Here is a 17,472-nt window from a genome sequence, read left to right as displayed (position 1 = left end):
TACACTGTGAGGCCTATTGCACACGACCGTATGGCTTTTTCAGTGTTTTGCGGTCCGTTTTTCATGGATCCGTTGTTTTGTTTTTCTGTTGTGTTTCCGTTTCTGTTCCGTTTTTCCGTTCCGTTTTTCCGTATGGCATATACAGTATACAGTAATTACATAGATAAAATTGGGCTGGCCATAACATTTTCAATAGATGGTTCAGGAAAAAACGGAACGGAAACGGAAGACATACGGATGCATTTCCGTATGTGTTCCTTTTTTTTTGCGGATCCATTGACTTGAATGGAGCCACAGACCGTGATTTGCGGGCAATAATAGGACATGTTCTATGTTAAAACGGAACGGAAAAACGGAAATACGGAAACGGAATGCATACGGAGTACATTCCGTTTTTTTTGCGGAACCATTGAAATGAATGGTTCCGTATACGGACCGTATACGGAACGCAAAAAACGGCCAGTAAACGGGAAAAAAAACGTCCGTGTGCATGAGGCCTTAGAGAAAACATGCTCATTTGGAGACTGTACCTTTTTGGAGGACGCTGTAAGACGATGCACATGGTACTCATAGTGCAAACACTGCATGATGCTACGTGTGGTAGGGTGTTACTGTTAATTTTCTGGTACAGAAGTAAAGAGCAAAAAACCTGACAACCTTCAAAATCCCTCAACCAGCCCCCTCCTCCAACAACCTCCCTTTTAGAATTCCCTTAAGTTTCCAATTCCTGCCCGCTACTTTTTCCACAGTGATCCTTGTGGGTCTTTTTTTAAGTACCACTCTGTGTACCTGAAAGGCTGCATAATTTACGTAAAGTCGTTACTGTAATATATATTTTTAATAATGACGGATATTTAGTGATCATTGATATTAGAAGTACAGTAGGAAAAGGCATGGCTGGGCCAAAAAGTACGTTATATGAACTCCTATGAGAGCGTGCGGCCTATGAATGGGCTTTGTGAATACTGCAGTGAAATATTTGCTAGTAAGTAAAAGTAGTTTCTGAATTAAGTCCATTTATGATGTACATGTCTACAAAATGCTTATTCCTAGCATACTAGAATGTGTATTCACAGTGAAAACTGTAAAAACACTTGCACACTGTAAAAACACTTCTGTGATCTAAAAGTACACTTGTATGCTGTAATAATCCATAAAGAGGAAGAGTCAATACTTGGGTACTTGTCGGTTAATGGAGACAGGGAACAGACCAAGGACCAGATTGTTACTGTAACAGAAAATAACTGAAAACGCATATGCCTAGTAAAAAATAATAGTTGAGGTTTAGCACACCAGAGCCATAAAACCCCTGAAGATGAAAGCTGTTTCTGTTCTGCAAATTACGGTAGCTATTTTGTGTCTATGTAGCTTTCACTATGTGATTTCTTGGGTCCATTTTGTGTTGCAGGCTGACAGCCAGGTGGACCAAATGAGGCAGCATTTCTATGAAGTGTCGCTGGAGTATGTTTTGAAAGTCCATGAAGTTCAAGAGCGAAAAATGTTTGAGTTTGTGGAGCCGGTAAGTTTGAGAGATATTGTACCATTTTTGTTTAATGGAGAGAATCTGTCAAAGTTTTATTTTTGTTTGATTAGCCACTTCTTTGAGGCCTTCATGAATACAGTTTAGCATGTCAAGTAATATCTGACTAGGGCCCCATGCTCGCAATTGTGTCTGTCTGTTTTGTGGACCTGCAAAATATGGATACAGCCTGTGCTGTCCACATTTTATTTACGGACCCATTGTTTTAAATAGATCTGTGGTCTGCATTTTGCTGACATTTTTCTTACCATTTTGCAGACCAGACTTACGGATGCAGACAGCACATTGGATGTCAGTTCTGCAAAAGGATAGAACATGATACAGATACTTGTCCACAAAATGCAGACCCTTTGAAGACAATGAACCCACAAAAAATGGGGATGCAACACAAACTGTATCTGTAGTTAGCGCATCCGTGATTTGGGGAACGCAGAATGGGTACAGTCATGCATGAGGCCTTAGGCTACTTTCACACTAGCGTTCGATCGGATCCGTTCTGAACGGATCCGATCATAATAATGCAGACGGAGGCTCCGTTCAGAACGGATCCGTCTGCATTATATTGGCATATAAAAGCTAAGTGTGAAAATAGCCTCGGACGGATCCGTCCAGACTTTCAATGTAAAGTCAATGGGGGATGGATCCGCTTGAAGATTGAGCCATATTGTGGCATCTTCAAACGGATCCGTCCCCATTGACTTACATTGTAAGTCTGGACGGATCCGCACGCCTCCGCACGGCCAGGCGGACACCCAAACGCTGCAAGCAGCGTTTAGCTGTCCGCCTGTCCGTGCGGAGGCGAGCGGAGGCTGAACGCCGCCAGACTGATGCAGTCTGAGCGGATCCGCATCCATTCAGACTGCATCAGGGCTGGATGGAAGCGTTCGGGTCCGCTCGTGAGCCCCTTCAAACGGAGCTCACGAGCGGACAGCCGAACGCTAGTGTGAAAGTAGCCTTAGAGATATTTTTTTGTCTATGTCGAAGTGTAGGCACATGGAGTAACTTTTTTTTTTTTTTTTTTTTTTTGCGACCTGTTGAAATAAATGGTTCCACATAGGGTCTGCAAAAAAAAAAAGGAACAGACACGGAAAGAAATTTACGTTTGTGTGCATGAGCCCTTAGTCATATAAAACAAATGTGATTGTCTCTTCAGAGCTTAGAATGCTTCTATTTGTTAATCACAGAAATAGCAATATGTCTTATTTATTTAAACATATCACTGTGTCCAGAAATGTCTCAACTATTAAAATATCTTAAAAAATGTCCCGTGCTGTGAACACCGTAACAGAAAAAAACTATAAAAACATGTGATTCAGCATTTTTTTGTCACTTTGTCCCCCCAAAAACGTTAAATAACAGTTATCAAAAAGCTGTATGTACCACAAAAATGATACCAATAAAAACTACAGTTTGTCCAGCAAAAAACAAGCCCTCATACAGCTCTGTAGACTAAAATATAAAAATGTTATGGCTGTCAGAAACTAGCGATGCAAAGAAAAAAGTTATAAAATCAAAACGTCATGTTTATTTTTTTGTGTACATTTAACACCGTAATGACAAAATCCCAAAAACTTGTGCAATTAAATTAATTGCATCTTGTCCTGCAAAAAATAAGCTCTCATATGGCTACATGAATGGAAAAATGAAAAGGTTCAGAATGTGGGGGGAAAATAAAAAAATTCAATATGCTCAGTCCTTTAGGGGTTAACCATGGTAGTACCAATAATGCCAGCTATTGGGGGGCATCCTATTGGACCCTCTTTAGGTTAAATGATTTTGGTTTTTAACACATTTTTTTTATCACTGTAGAATAGTGTCATTTTCATGGACGTAACGTGTGATCGGTTAAAGTTTCACATGTTCTTTGTAGTGCTGAATGTATTTCCCATGTGACTTAGGTTTTATGTTCACATGGATTTTGAGCTGAAGATCCTCTTCTGCTGCCCATTTCCTGTTCACACAAGGGAACAGACCCTTCGGTTGAAACTAGTACACAACAGCTATATAAATATCTTGCAGATTAACCAAGGCCATTAATTCTGTGTATATGTTTCCGGTTACTTGTGCAGAGATCAGTAAACAGGCATTCCAAAGAGAATTTCCTGGTAAACTTATATCAAAATCATATTAACCAGCAAGTCCACGTAAAATGAAGGCTGCTTTCTAATTGACATTGGTTACATCGCAGTCACAGTTTTCTGAACCACCAACAATCCATGAGAAGACATTTATTGAATATGTTGTTGTAATTCCTTCATCGAATGGATCAGAACCCATCAGTAATTTTGAGCCGAGGGAACCTTGCGGCCCTTTCTTGTAGTGGAATAGGCTACCCTGCCTACAAGATCTCTGTGCATCTTCACCAGTGATACTGTATGTCTGCCCATGCTTAAAGTAGGGATCGACCGATTATCGGAGTTGCCGATATTCATGATTTTCAATGAGGATAGACTGGAGAAGGAGGGGCGGGGGCGCACTGTGCCACCAATGATATTTAACATCTAATACAAATACAGGAGGCGGTGCCCAGCCTATATGACAGGAAGCTGCGATCAGTGGCAGTTAACCCCTCAGGTGCTGCACCTGAGGGGTTAACTGCTGCCGCTGGTTGCAGCTCACTGTCAGGGGCAGGGTGTCGGCTATGTGATTCTGCACCAACACACCCGCCTCCTGTATTAAACGTTATAAAAAATATTGGTGGCGCTGTGCCCTCCCCTCCTCTTCATTGGCGATACAGTGGCAGTTCTGATCGGAGACACAGCAGTGTAATCCCTGGGGCTCCTATCGGTTACAATGGCAGCCAGGACGCTACTGAAGCCATGGCTGCCATGGTAAGCTCCCTGCTATTGTGTGAAGTCCTATTCACCCTAATCGAGCTATATTAGAGTGAATAGGACAAGGTAATAAAAGATCCCAGGTTCTAGCCCCTAAGGGAGGAAATAGTTATAAAAAAAAAAAAAAAACAACAACAAAATATTAGGTATAAATCATCCCCTTTACCAATTTTACATGTAAAATATCTAAACAATAAATAAATAAACATATTGCCTATTTCCACGTCTGAAAAGTCCAAACTATTAACATGTAAAAAAAAAAAAGTGTGGTGAACGCTGTAACCCAAAAAATTATTATTTTTATTTATTTTTTTCAAATGAAAAAAGGCACAGAATATCGGTATAACTTATTGGCTATCGGCCTGAAAGTTCACAGGTTATCGGTATCTGCTCTAAAAAAAAATATCGGTAGATCCCTAGCTTAAAGGATCTAAGGCAAGGATGCCCAACCTGCGTCCCTCCAGCTGTTGCAAAACTACAACTCCCAGCATGCCCAGACAGCCTACACCTATCAGCTTACAGCAGGGCATGATGGGAGTTGTAGTTTTATAACAGCTGGAGGGCCGCAGTTGAGCATCCCTCATCTAAGGTCTTTCTGATTTAACGTGATTTAAAGTTGTATTTCACAATAGATTTTTATGGGTGATGATAAATGCTGAGAGAATTGTGAATCTCTGTACCCACGGACTAGTGACCATGCACGTATGCCGACACTGCATTAAAATTGATGAGTAGTGTAAAAAAAAAAAGTAGCTTGCTCTCTTTACTCATTTACAGTATTATCTCTTCTAGTTCAGAGGAAAGAAACTCCACCTAAGCATCCTGGCTAACAGTTTCATGTTCTAGTAGACACTTCCCTACTACAATACCTTTCACATTATGGGTCTCAAACTCTGCCGGATATATGAGCCGCACATAGAAAAAATTTCAGGTTGATGGGCTACATTCATTTCAAATATGATACAATAAAAAAAAAATTGTTAATAGGATACACCACCACATGCCTATTAAATCCAGGCATGTGTTCTCCATTCGGAGCTGACTGCCTTGACGACTATGCCATACAGATAGTCCGCCATAGTAATAGTGCTCCCAGGCTGCTCTCAATAGTAATGGTGTCTCTGCAGTACCCCCAACAATGCTCCGCAAGAATGCTTCCATTAGTAGCAATGTCCTCCATATTGTGCACAATAATCCTCCCAGAAACAAGGCCCTCTATAGTGCCCCCAGCAGTACCAAGGCTCCTCTATAAGGCACCCCTGTAGAGCCCACAGTCGTGATGTTGTCCCCTGTCTGCATTATTTAGAAATGCCCCCTGTAGTAGCTCCAGTAGTTATAATGCCCCCCCGTATCATCACCAATATTTATAAAGCCCTCCTATAATGTACTCTGTAATTGTCCATGTAGTTTTTATGCCCTTCTGCCATTATAACCCCCATATAGTGCCCTCCTGGAGTTAAAATCCCCCATGTAGTGCCCCCTGAGTGTTTTTTGTATTATAATGCCCCCTGTATTGTTCCAGCCTTTATTATGCCCCCTTTTGCAGTGCCTTCTTTGTTATAATGCCCGTTAGTGCTCCGACCTGTATTAATGTCCCCCTCATAGTGCCCTCAATAGTGCTAACATTAAACAAAAAGATACTGCCCCCATTCGCTGCTATCTGTGATGCAGGCCTGTAGGGTATGTGGCCTAAGTTGCAGCATCCTGGTGCATGTTTGGGGCTGCATTTTTTTTTAGTCTCCCATCTTTCACTATTCTGTTCATGGTTCAGTACAGTTTCTTACATTCTTCACTGTGCCAAATACAGAATGGAGAAAAGGCCCCAGCCTCTTGTATGACATTCACCCTTCTGCTCTGGCCACAGATTTAAGTGATCCCAGTGCCAGACTGTAGTTGTGACACCTGTCTCACCATTCTTGATGCCACTTGTGTTATTTAACCAAGCCAAATGTTATTGCTTTGAGCGAATTTGTGTCATTGAAACTCTACAGCAAGAGCTTCATTGCATAAACTAGCCTTAAACCTTCCTTTTTTTGTTGTCTATTGATCCTCAGGTTAGGTCAACAGTATCAGATCCGACATTCGGTACTCCAACCGATCAGCTGTTTGTGGCAGTGGATGGAGCCAGAAGTAGAAAACTACCTCCACTGTGTAGTGGTTGTGCTGACTATATATCATTTTCCAATCCATGAACCTGTGTACACCATTTGTAGCTTTCACTGGACCATAAAATCTTTAGGCACATTGTTTGCTGCATTATGGTGCTTCCATGAGGCATCTATTCCTCCGTAAGGGTGGTGTCATACACAGCTTTTTTTGTGACTGTTTTCATGCAGTATGTGACACCAGTGTGAAGGCTCATTCACACGTCGGTGTTTGCTCAGTGATTTGGAGCCAAAACCAGGAGTGAAGCCTCCACAGACATAAGGTATGAGGGAAAGATCTGCGCCTGTTCTGTGTTTATAGCCGCACCTGGGTTTGGCTCAAAATCACTGACCAAACACTGACGTTCGAATGAGGCATAAGGGTATGTTCACTTGTTTTTTGTAGCATTTCTGCATATTTCCCACTCATATGAATGGGTATTCTGAAAATCCAAACTCATGCCACAGAAAATAAAAAAAACATTCAGATGAATGGAACATATTTTGTAGTCAAAGAAATGTCTACAACAAACCCTTGTGAATCTTCCCTTATACAGCATGTGATGCTACGTGGCACAATTTTTCCCATACTGGTTCATATAGAAACCATGTGAAAAAGGTAGAGGTACAGTATATATTGCCCACTTTGGGGCTACTTTGTGTTTTTTATTGCAGGGTGTCTTGCTTTATCTATGTTTTTTCTTTTATGTATCAACCTTCAGGTTTTATTTATTTCTAAAGTGATTCATAGCATGTGAATGGCCATTCTCAGCATTGTTATTTATTTTGTTTTCAGCTTCTTGCCTTTTTGCAAGGACTCTTCACATTTTACCATCATGGCTATGAGCTGGCCAAAGACTTCAGTGACTTCAAGACCCAGCTCACCATCAGTATCCAGAATGTAAGGAGTGCCTACGTTAAATCTTTGTTTTGCATTTTGCTAGTCGTAATAGTCAGAAAATACCCTCTGGTGTCTAGCCGATTGAGAGTGCTAATAGTTGTATAACACCGGTTACACTCAAATTTACTGAATGGAAGAAAAAACTTCAGTGAATCACCCTAAAATTTACAGATGTTAGGCTATAGCAAATTATTGTAAAGTCCACATACATGGCGCCCTAGATTAACTAATGTGTCTGTGTATCTAATTTGTTTGAAAGTGGTGCAATTTAGTGCGATAAAGTTTTCTCCAATTTTTACAATTTCACTCGAAAAGAGTATGGTGCCTAAAACCACCCGATCATGCAAAAAACTGGCACAAACTAGGCAAACCAGTAGATAGTGAAACTTAGTCAGGTAGTATAAACTTGTGCCACTGTTATAAATCTGACACATTTTAAAGGGGTCATCTGCTTTTTGATGACCTATCCTCAGGATAGGTCATCAATATCAGATCAGCAGGGATCTGTCTCCTGGCGCCCCTGACGATCCACTGACTTTTCTGCTCTGTTTACCTGCTCGCAGCAGCAATTGCAGTGGTGAGCAGGTGTAAATACAAGTATGGGAAGCCATCCCATAGAAGTGAATGGGGACACCATACTTACCACTGCAATTGCTGCAACGAGCAGGGAAACAGAGCAGAGAATGCTGCTCTCGTATGAGCACTGCCTTATCTTTAAACAGCTGATTAGCAGGGGTGCTGGGAGTTGGACCCCCACGATCTGATATTGATGACCTATCCAGAGGACAAGTGAACGACCCCTTTAAGACTGTGCTGCTTGTCTGACTGATAGTAAATCTAGGGAGAAGTGTCCACTGGTCCCCTCCAGCTTCCTCCTCCTAGCTCTGCTTGATTGACAGACCTGCCAGTCCTCTTACCCTGTGGGAATTCCTCCATGCCTGTTTTCTGGTCTAAAAATGGCGTAAACCCTGTGTTTACAATTTTTTAAACGCCTTCATGACAAAGTATTGTTTCAAGTGATGTTTGTACTCCGCCCTCGCAACTTTCCAAAAAGTCTGAACATTTGTTTTAGTTTTTGCCAGTTTTCTGGTGTAAATGAAAGCATAAATCTTTTGCGGCCCTGAGCTGCCTTAGATTTCTGTTTAGGTGCTTGAACTGCTGGAGGATGCACCTACCTTATGATGAGGCCATCATAGACTGATGTAAAACGCGGTCTATTATAAATTCCACCATATGTTTTCTCAGAAATGCTGTAGTGTTTCAGAGTAAAATGTGGTTCCTTACTAATGAAGAGTCTGTTGCTATTTTATGTCTTGATTTAGGGTAACATGAAACTGATCACATGTCCACTCCAAATGTTTTTTTTTCCGTTTGATAGAATTAATGGTTTACTATATTTTATAGACTCGGGATCGTTTTGAAGGAACAAGGTCTGAGGTGGAGGCTCTGATGCAAAAAATGAAAGAAAACCCTCATGAACAACAAACTTTGAGTCCTTACACAATGGAAGGTTACTTGTATATACAGGAGAAGAGTGAGTACAACTTAAAATGTTTAAATAAATTCAAAATTATTTTCTAGTTTTTTCCTGGTTACCAATCTAGTCAGGGGCAGAAATATTCAGCATATCTTTTACCTGTTCAGAATTCTAATGGTTACCAATAACTTACATTTTTTAATTGATATTATACTGCATATACTGTGTAGTAGCGTACAGCTCTGTTAACTTGTAATAAGTTTGTTAAAGTGGGAGAGAACACAAAAAAAAAAGGAACATTTTTAAAAATGGAGAGAAGTAATGTGGGCCCCAACAGAAAGTGAATAAAAGTAAAAGATTGTCATGCACACACTCATGGTAGCTCAGGGGATAGTTGCTAAGATACAATACAGATGTAGTACACATGTCAGGATAAACGGTCATGGTCAGTAGTCTTCCAAGCGGCAACATTGGGTCTTGGTGTCATCCAAGGACTGTAAAACAGATAAAATATCAATAAAATTGGTGGCGCTAGACCCAGCACTAATTCCACCGAGGCGCGGGGGGGGGGGGGGGTCAACTGCAGTGGGAAGCTCAAAGACTGAGTCCCACACCCCATGTGCCAGTGTATCACCCAAGCTGTATACACAGTGAGCCAGTGGGGAACTCCACACACCTTGGATCATAGTACTATCCTTTATTAACACTCTTTTCGGGGAAATCCCCAATGGCTGATTGTATGTACAACTTGGGCAACACTAGCACGAGGAGTGTGGGAGGGTGAGGACTTTGAGCTTCTTTGTGGAACAGAGTCCATTAGCAAGCTGGAGGCCACTTGCAAGGGACTGGGTAACTCATTCACTTCAGGTACATTCTGTCATGAATTAGGGAGTGGGGAGGAGGAAGTGCACCCACTAGCTGCCACCCACGCCTCTGTCCCTGCCTACTTACACTACCCGTCCTAAGCGACGGGGCGTAACTGGGCAACGTTCCCTGACCTCTGTAAGAGCAGAGAGGCAGAGCGGACAGCGACAGAATATAGCCAGGCAGTAGGAGGGAACCCTGCAGATGGATCCAAAGTCACGTAAAGTGTCAGAAGCAATACTGAAATGCCAGAGATAAACGCTAACGTAGGCGAACAGGGGTAACAAGAACAGTAACCAACACGCCTAGGGTCAAACCAGGATGTCACGTAAGTACACCAGGAATAGCAAGGACGGGTCAGAGTACAAGCCGAGGGTCAAACCTGGAGGTCACATCAGTACACAAAGGCAGACGAGGTCGGGTCAGGAACAAAAGCCAAGGGTCAAAATCCAGAGTAGCAGAAGCACTGAGTAGCAGCAGTTAGGCACAGGACCAAAGTCGCAGGCAACCTGTGGCCAGCAGGCTGCCTGTGTAAATAGTGAAAGGCTAAGATCATGTGACGTGGCCAGCATCATATGACCCGCTCAGACACAGAAGCCGAGCATCTAGTGGCCAGCTCGGTGCTCAGCCTGATACTGTTGCCAGGGGAACGGAGAACGCCGACCACAAAGACAGCAGGAGCGAGGTCGGGTCCGCTCTGCCCCTGTTACCTGGGAGACGGGGACGCTTAGGGAGAGAAGCATGACGCCGGCGGCGCAGCGCAGGAAGATCACATTGCCGGCACCCTGTAACACATACAGGGCGGGCCATGTCTAGTACTCGCCGGACTTGGCTGTACACAGTGATTTGTCTTACACTTCTAGTGTTGGGAGTAGGGATGGGTGATATAAACGATGTAAGATATTATCGTCATAAATTCTGGCCACGATGTAGATTTTAGTTATATCGGCATATCGCGATAGATGACCACGGAGCGGTAGTGAATTGAAGAAGCTCATCACTCACTGCACTGCAGGGCCTTGCTTTCACACATCGTCAGCACGCTGGCTGACACTGTGTGTGTGTGTGTGTGTGTGACGTCTGGTCCCTCCCAGTGCATGCTGGGAAGAAGACTCGATCCGTCTCCTGTGGACTCCATCAGCCAGCCACGTATCCTGCAGGAAAGGTAAGTATATTAGCAGGGGCCCGAATCTACTGGGGGGGGGTCAGTGGGTGGATGGCTATTGCATGGGTCTGATGGCGCTGGCTGGGGGACATGATGATGGTGGAAATGGCATGGGGCTGATGGCACTGGCTGGGGGATTAATGATGGTGGCAATGGCATGGGGCTGATTGCGCTGGCTGGGGGACATGGATGATTATCAGCCAGCCACGTACCCTGCAGGAAAGGTAAGTATATTAGCAGGGGCCCGAATCTACTTGGGGGTGGGGGTCAGTGGGTGGATGGATATGGCATGGGGCTGATGGCACTGGCTGGGGGACATAGATGATGGCAATGGCATGTGGCTGATGGCGCTGGCTGGGGGACATGGATGATGGCAAGGGCATGGGGCTGATGGCTCTGGCTGGGGGACATGGATGATGGCAATGGCATTGGGCTGATGGCACTGGCTGGGGGACATGGATGATGATGGCCATGTAATTTGTATACATACAGAAGAAAACCAATATATTGCGATATATCATTATATCGCACATGCTTCAAATTTTATCGCGATATAGATTTTAGACCATATTGCCCAGCCCTAGTTGGGAGCATATGCGATACTGTGGTCTAGCCTTGGGTGGCGTTCAGGAGGGTCTCCTATGCTTTGTATTGAGGGCTTCTTACATTATAGTAAATGAATGCACTGCACCTTGAGGGGGTGGATTAATGCATGAGCTAGTGTTACTTTATGTTGTCTGCTGTGCTATACGCGCACACAGAGTAGATGTTGAAGACTACACCAAAAGTGTAGTCTCTCATTGCTCATATGCCGCACTCTAATGACTGCACCATCTAAGAGGTTAAATGACCAGTCTTGGCTCCTGAGCCTTTTCCATACACTCCTCATGCAACTGTGATTAAAGTGTGCAAAGGGGCCCTAGTTCTTTGTTTGTTTGACCCATGTTTTTGATAAATATCAGTTTTACCTCTTAATTTATTTTTTTTATTGTTGAGTTCCAAGAGCCCTTTTATTTTTCAGTTGACATAGCACTGAAACATATGATGTTGAGTCACCAGTTGCTATGTGGGCTTGGAATTGCATCCTGTGGATAATTTAATGTGAATATTCTTTGATGCTTCTACTTCAGTAATAGTAAGATAAGCACAAGATTTTTTACTAGGATTTTTTATTTATTTTTTTGCAAAGATTTGACTTTATTTTTGTATGGCTATTATGAGGAACGGATCTAAGAATATAAAGAGTGTTTACATGTAGTCATGGAAGGCCATTTATTCCTACATGCATGTAGCAACAAACTCTTAACAGCACCATTTTTTTGAATGGCAGTAGTAAGAATCACATGTACATGTGCCTTATCGAATTGGACAGAACATTGAGGTGTAAAACCTACATGGATTTATGGACTATCTGGGCATTTATCAAATCTACTCTGCCAGTTTTGTGGCGTAAAAATACAGCAAATGATGGAACATTTTACCAATGTTGCATGAGATGACTTTTGATGAGCTTCACCACTTTTGAAGGTGGAGTGAAAAGTTGGTTAGGAACACAGTTATGTCTCACATGTGATGTGCAACGTTGCAAAAAGAGTTGCATCTCCACGCCAGACAACCTAACCCCCTGGCATTCCTTCACTGACAGTGGCTAGAATTGATGACAAATTCAATAAAACCGAGCGCCTTTTTCATAAATTTGGTGCAGGTGCGCAAGAAACTCCAGTCCAAAAAATAGCCTCACATTCACGAATGATAAATTCCCCCTATATGCTGGAATTTAATACTAAAGCAGTATCCTAATCTCTTCATTGCAGGACACTTTGGAACCTCCTGGGTCAAACATTACTGCACCTATCAGCGGGATACAAGGCAAATCACAATGGTCCCATTTGACCAGAAGTCTGGGGGTAAAGTGGTAAGTTTATCTTTTATAATTTAAATTTTATCATTTTAATTTTTTCACATGACATGTGTAGATTAGCTGATGTAAAGAGAAAAATATTGTATGATGCATCTTTCAATTACCCCACATTTAGGTGGGGATTTGCCAGACCAATTAAATTATAATGTTGTAATGTGTCCAGGCAGGGGCGTTGCTAGGGTCTGAAAACATCCAGGGTACAAGCCCACTGTGTCACGCGCCTATTAAGCCATGCCCCCATTGGCGGGAAGGGGGGGGGGGGCGGCGACAGGTGGACGACGACTTCACAGTAGTTATTAACCCCTTTGCCTAGCCTTCTGGGCAACCCCAAAGATCATCCACCCACCCCCCCGTGTACTTTAACCCCTTTCATCAGTCTCCCCCCCCCCCTTCACAGTAGTTATTAACCCCTTTCAGTAGTCCCCCCTTCAGTGAATGGGGGACTGCTGAAATGGGTTAATAACTACTGTAAATGGCCTAGCTGTCTAGGCAACCCCACAGATCATCCTCCCACCCCCCTTGTACTTGTTCCGCTGGCTGCATGGGCATGAGTTCAACTTCAGTCACATTGGTGCGCAATCCTGTCCTGTGGCGCGTGATCCCTCGAGACCAGTGACCTACAGCGGCGGGTCTCACGGGATCACGCGCAGGACGGGATTGCGCACCGAAGTGACTGAACTCATGCCTGAGCAGCACCTAAGTAGCTGAATAAGTACAAGGACGTTGGGCCAGCATAACATTTGGGGCATTGGACAAAACATCCGGGGATCAAGCCCCGACAAGTTTGACCTAACGACTCCCCTGTGTCCAGGTAAGATATAACAGTGTAAATACAATGTATATACTCTTCTCTATACCCAAAGAATCCTGCCATAGAGAATACATGAAGTTCAGAGTGTTATCTTGCTTATGATACTCAACATGCACAGTGATATGGCAGACAACACCTTACAATATCAGCATGCATTCAGAGGTGTACATACTGTATCACGCTCAGAAAGCTATTGCAGCCCAGTGGTTTAATCCTGATCTGCCTACTATTCAAGAGTTTCTTTCTAGAATGAATAAGACGATTAGACTTGAAAGAGGGGTGTACCTTAAAAGAGATTGTATATCAAAATTGTAAGTAATTTGGGAAAGATGGCTGGATACATCGGGCTTGCCTACTTTGGCCCTACTTACATTCAGGCTTGGTGTGTACTTTGGGAACAATAATGTTTGTAGCTACTAATTCATACTGTCTTAGGCTACTTTCACTCTAGCGTTCGGGTGTCTGCTTGTGAGCTCCGTTTGAAGGGGCTCACAAGCGGCCCCGAATGCATCCGTCCAGCCCTAATGCATTCTGAGTGGATGGGGATCCGTTCAGAATGCATCAGTCTGGCAGCGTTCAGCCTCCACTCCGCTCAGCAAGCGGACACCTGAACGCTGCTTGCAGCATTCGGGTGTCCGCCTGGCCGTGCAGAGGCAAACGGATCCGTCCAGACTTACAATGTAAGTCAATGGGGACGGATCCGTTTGAATATGACACACTATGGCTCAATTTTCAAATGGATCCGTCCCCCATTGACTTTCAATGTAAAGTCTGGACGGATCCGTCTGAGGCTACTTTGACACTTTGCATTATATTGTAAAAAAAATTCTGACGGATCCGTTCTGAACGGATCCACCGTCTGCATTATATGAGCGGATCCGTCTCAGACAGATCCGCTCTGAACGCAAGTGTGAAAGTAGCCTTACTAGTTTGTCTTTCTTGATTGTAATGTCCCGTGTTGTTGCTGTGGGCAATACTTCTATTACAACCTGTCTAGTCTGTTTGGCCCCTGCCACCTGCATCATTAATCCTGGCACAGGCGGAAGGAACTGAACAGGCCTCACAGGCTGCACTGATACAGCACCCCCGACCACCACAGGAGCCCTACACTGACTGAAACCGCGCATTTGAGATAACTGATGTTGGCTGATAAACTACTAAGTGGCATCTAGGCAGTTGGAGGGACAGGGCTTCCTATCACCATCGGCTCCCTGCAAATGCATGACTATGTGGTGCCATGGCAGCTGGGGACCAAACAAAGGTCCCGAGGCCTGCCATGACTGTACATCTATTAGACTGTGCCACAGACACAGCCTAATAGACAGCCTGTCACTTGATCAGTGATAGGCTATAATGCATTGGTATACAAGGTTTACCAGTGCATTATAAAAGGGATGTCTCCTAGTGGAACAAAAAAAAAAAATACTAAATAAAGTTTATTAAAAAACATTTTTTCCTATAAAAAGTGATAACCTGTGTGTGCATGTGCGTATTTTATCACACCCTACTTGCCAGAACCTGTATAAAAAAGGATAACGTTATATATAACATTATTTTCGTTTTTCCCCTATTTAACCCCGCCCCAAAAAATAAATGTTAATATGTCCCAAAAAATTTGTACCAATAAAAACGGCATCTTGCCCTGCAAAAAACAAGCTCCTATACAGCTAAAGTGGCACAAAAAAGTTCTGGCTCTTGGAATGTGGTAACGTAATTTGACGTGCTATTATTGTGCAAAAGTTGTAAAAAAATAATAATCATAATTAATAATTTTATAATATTCCCCACAGAATAACAGTAACACTAGTTATGCCTCACGGTGCACGTTCTAAATTTAAACTGCTTAAAGCAATTATAGCACTGCTTTTTTCTCATTATAATCCCAAAAATGGTAATAAAAGTTAATGAGTTATATGTACCCCAATTGGTGTCCCTAATGCTGGGTTTACATTGCATTTTTATATACAAAAAATGTATACATTAAACGGATGTCTCAGACTGACGCCAAACGGTGGCATTCATTCACCATAGAGTTCCGGACTCTGCGGGATACAAGAACATGGTGTTCGGCACTTTTGTATCACTTCCTTCTAACGTATATGTGAAACGGCGGCATAAATGTGATGTGAACCCATCCTTAGAAAAACAGTGCGACCCACAAACAACAAGTCCTCATATGGGAACGTTGACAGAAAAAGAAAAAAATATTGTAAAAAAAAATATATAGGGGTTGTCTCTCTTCAGTAAGTTGCATTTAGCATGTAGAGAAAGGTAATACAAGGCACTTACTAATGTATTGTTCTTATCCATATTGCCCCCTTTGCTGGCTTGGATTATTTTTCCATCACACTATATAGTGCTCATTTCCATGGTTATGACCACCCTGCAGTCCAGCAGCGGTGGCTGTGCTTGTACACTAAAGGAAAATCACCAGCCTCTCTGGTGGCTGGGACCGTGGGAGCGCACATGTGATTTTTCCTATATTGTGCAAGCACGACCACCACTGATGGATTTCAGGGTGGCCTGTAACCATGAAAATCAGCAGTGTACAATTTGATGGAAAAATGAATCCAGACAGCAAAGAAATCAATATAAATAATACCAGTATATTAGTAGGTGCCTTGTATTAACTTTCTCTACATGATAAATGCCACTTACTGAAGTGAGACAAACCCTTTAACAGACAGAACCTCCCTTGATTTCTGTCTATTATGATTTGGCTCTCCAAGGGTTATTGTATATGGGGTGGGTGGTGGGAAAGCGCTGATGTTGTTTTGTATATTAAATATTACAAATTGTCTACTAAAAATATCTGATTTAAAATAAATACATGGATTATTGTTCCTGTTTGCCATTCAACAAAATATGATTTTCAGTTTTATTATGGCAATATCATAACTTGTAAAAAATATAAAATCTTAATTCTATTTCTTTGCTGTTCTCCAAAGTTAACAAGATATTTCTACCATTACAGTTCCCATAGGGGTTGCCATCAAGGTTTTCCACATTAATGAATGGCAAGTCTGCTTAGTTATGCTGGTATATAGGGCATGTGGGATATTTAGCACTGCATATGTAGGTAGATTTGTCATATACAAGTCTAGCAAACTTTGTGAGAACCCCCATGGGAAATGTAATGTCAGTTTCCAGTTTTTAGAAAACAAAAAGCGCCGAAACGGCTAGTAACTAAGAAATGGCTTTACAGAATTTTTTATTATTTTTTTCCCCTGATTTTGTCCGCTGTTGGGTACAGGGTTTAAAAGAAAACTGGTACACTGAGTTACGACTGCTGCTAGCTGCTGTGGACACTGTCCTGCTGTCTTGACCTAGCAGACAGGCCCTCATCCTGGTGGGCTCTCTGTCTCCCTTCTGTGGTCTTCTTGTGAGCTTGGTCCCTTCTTCAGTAGGACACACGCATGCTCCCTCAGGCTCTTAAGAGGCCAGCGCATACCCTAATCGTCACCAACCAATGGCTGGCAATCTGTGGATAATTTAGGCCTCTACATAACTTCAGCTAATCCACCGCCGCTTCCAAATATAAGACGGCTTCCTAGCTTTCTTACATGTAGACCATTTTCTACGCCTAAACCAGGCGGAGAAAATGGGAAATGAGACCAGCATGCTGGCCCATCCCCTTCCCCACCCACACCACGCCCACTTCTTTTAGACCTGGCGTGAGCAGGGTAAAGTCGCATTTTGGGTTAATAAATGACCCCCTGTTTTTTGCTCGATCCCTTGGTTTCCCACAACAGGGTCTCTAACCCATATAGGTCAGCTGTCAACCACACTGGGATTATTTCAGGAGGTTGCAGTCT

The 17,472-nt window shown here is 42.9% G+C and overlaps 1 protein-coding gene across 1 annotated transcript in view; it reads left to right on the top strand.

The window, feature by feature from the left end:
• ARHGAP26 (Rho GTPase activating protein 26) overlaps nucleotides 1-17,472 on the top strand; it is a 380,080-nt gene that overhangs the window by 12,825 nt on the left and 349,783 nt on the right. Inside the window, exons 5-8 of the mRNA XM_044277261.1 lie at nucleotides 1,409-1,519; nucleotides 7,315-7,419; nucleotides 8,824-8,953; nucleotides 12,740-12,840. Of these exons, the coding sequence (XP_044133196.1) occupies nucleotides 1,409-1,519; nucleotides 7,315-7,419; nucleotides 8,824-8,953; nucleotides 12,740-12,840 (447 nt within the window). The remainder of the gene's footprint in view (nucleotides 1-1,408; nucleotides 1,520-7,314; nucleotides 7,420-8,823; nucleotides 8,954-12,739; nucleotides 12,841-17,472) is intronic.

The sequence above is a fragment of the Bufo gargarizans genome, chromosome 2 (assembly GCF_014858855.1).
Source record: "Bufo gargarizans isolate SCDJY-AF-19 chromosome 2, ASM1485885v1, whole genome shotgun sequence".
NCBI classification, from domain to species: Eukaryota; Metazoa; Chordata; class Amphibia; order Anura; family Bufonidae; genus Bufo; species Bufo gargarizans.
The sequence above is the reverse complement of the archived record's forward strand: the minus strand, read 5'-3'. Positions and strand labels throughout refer to the sequence as shown.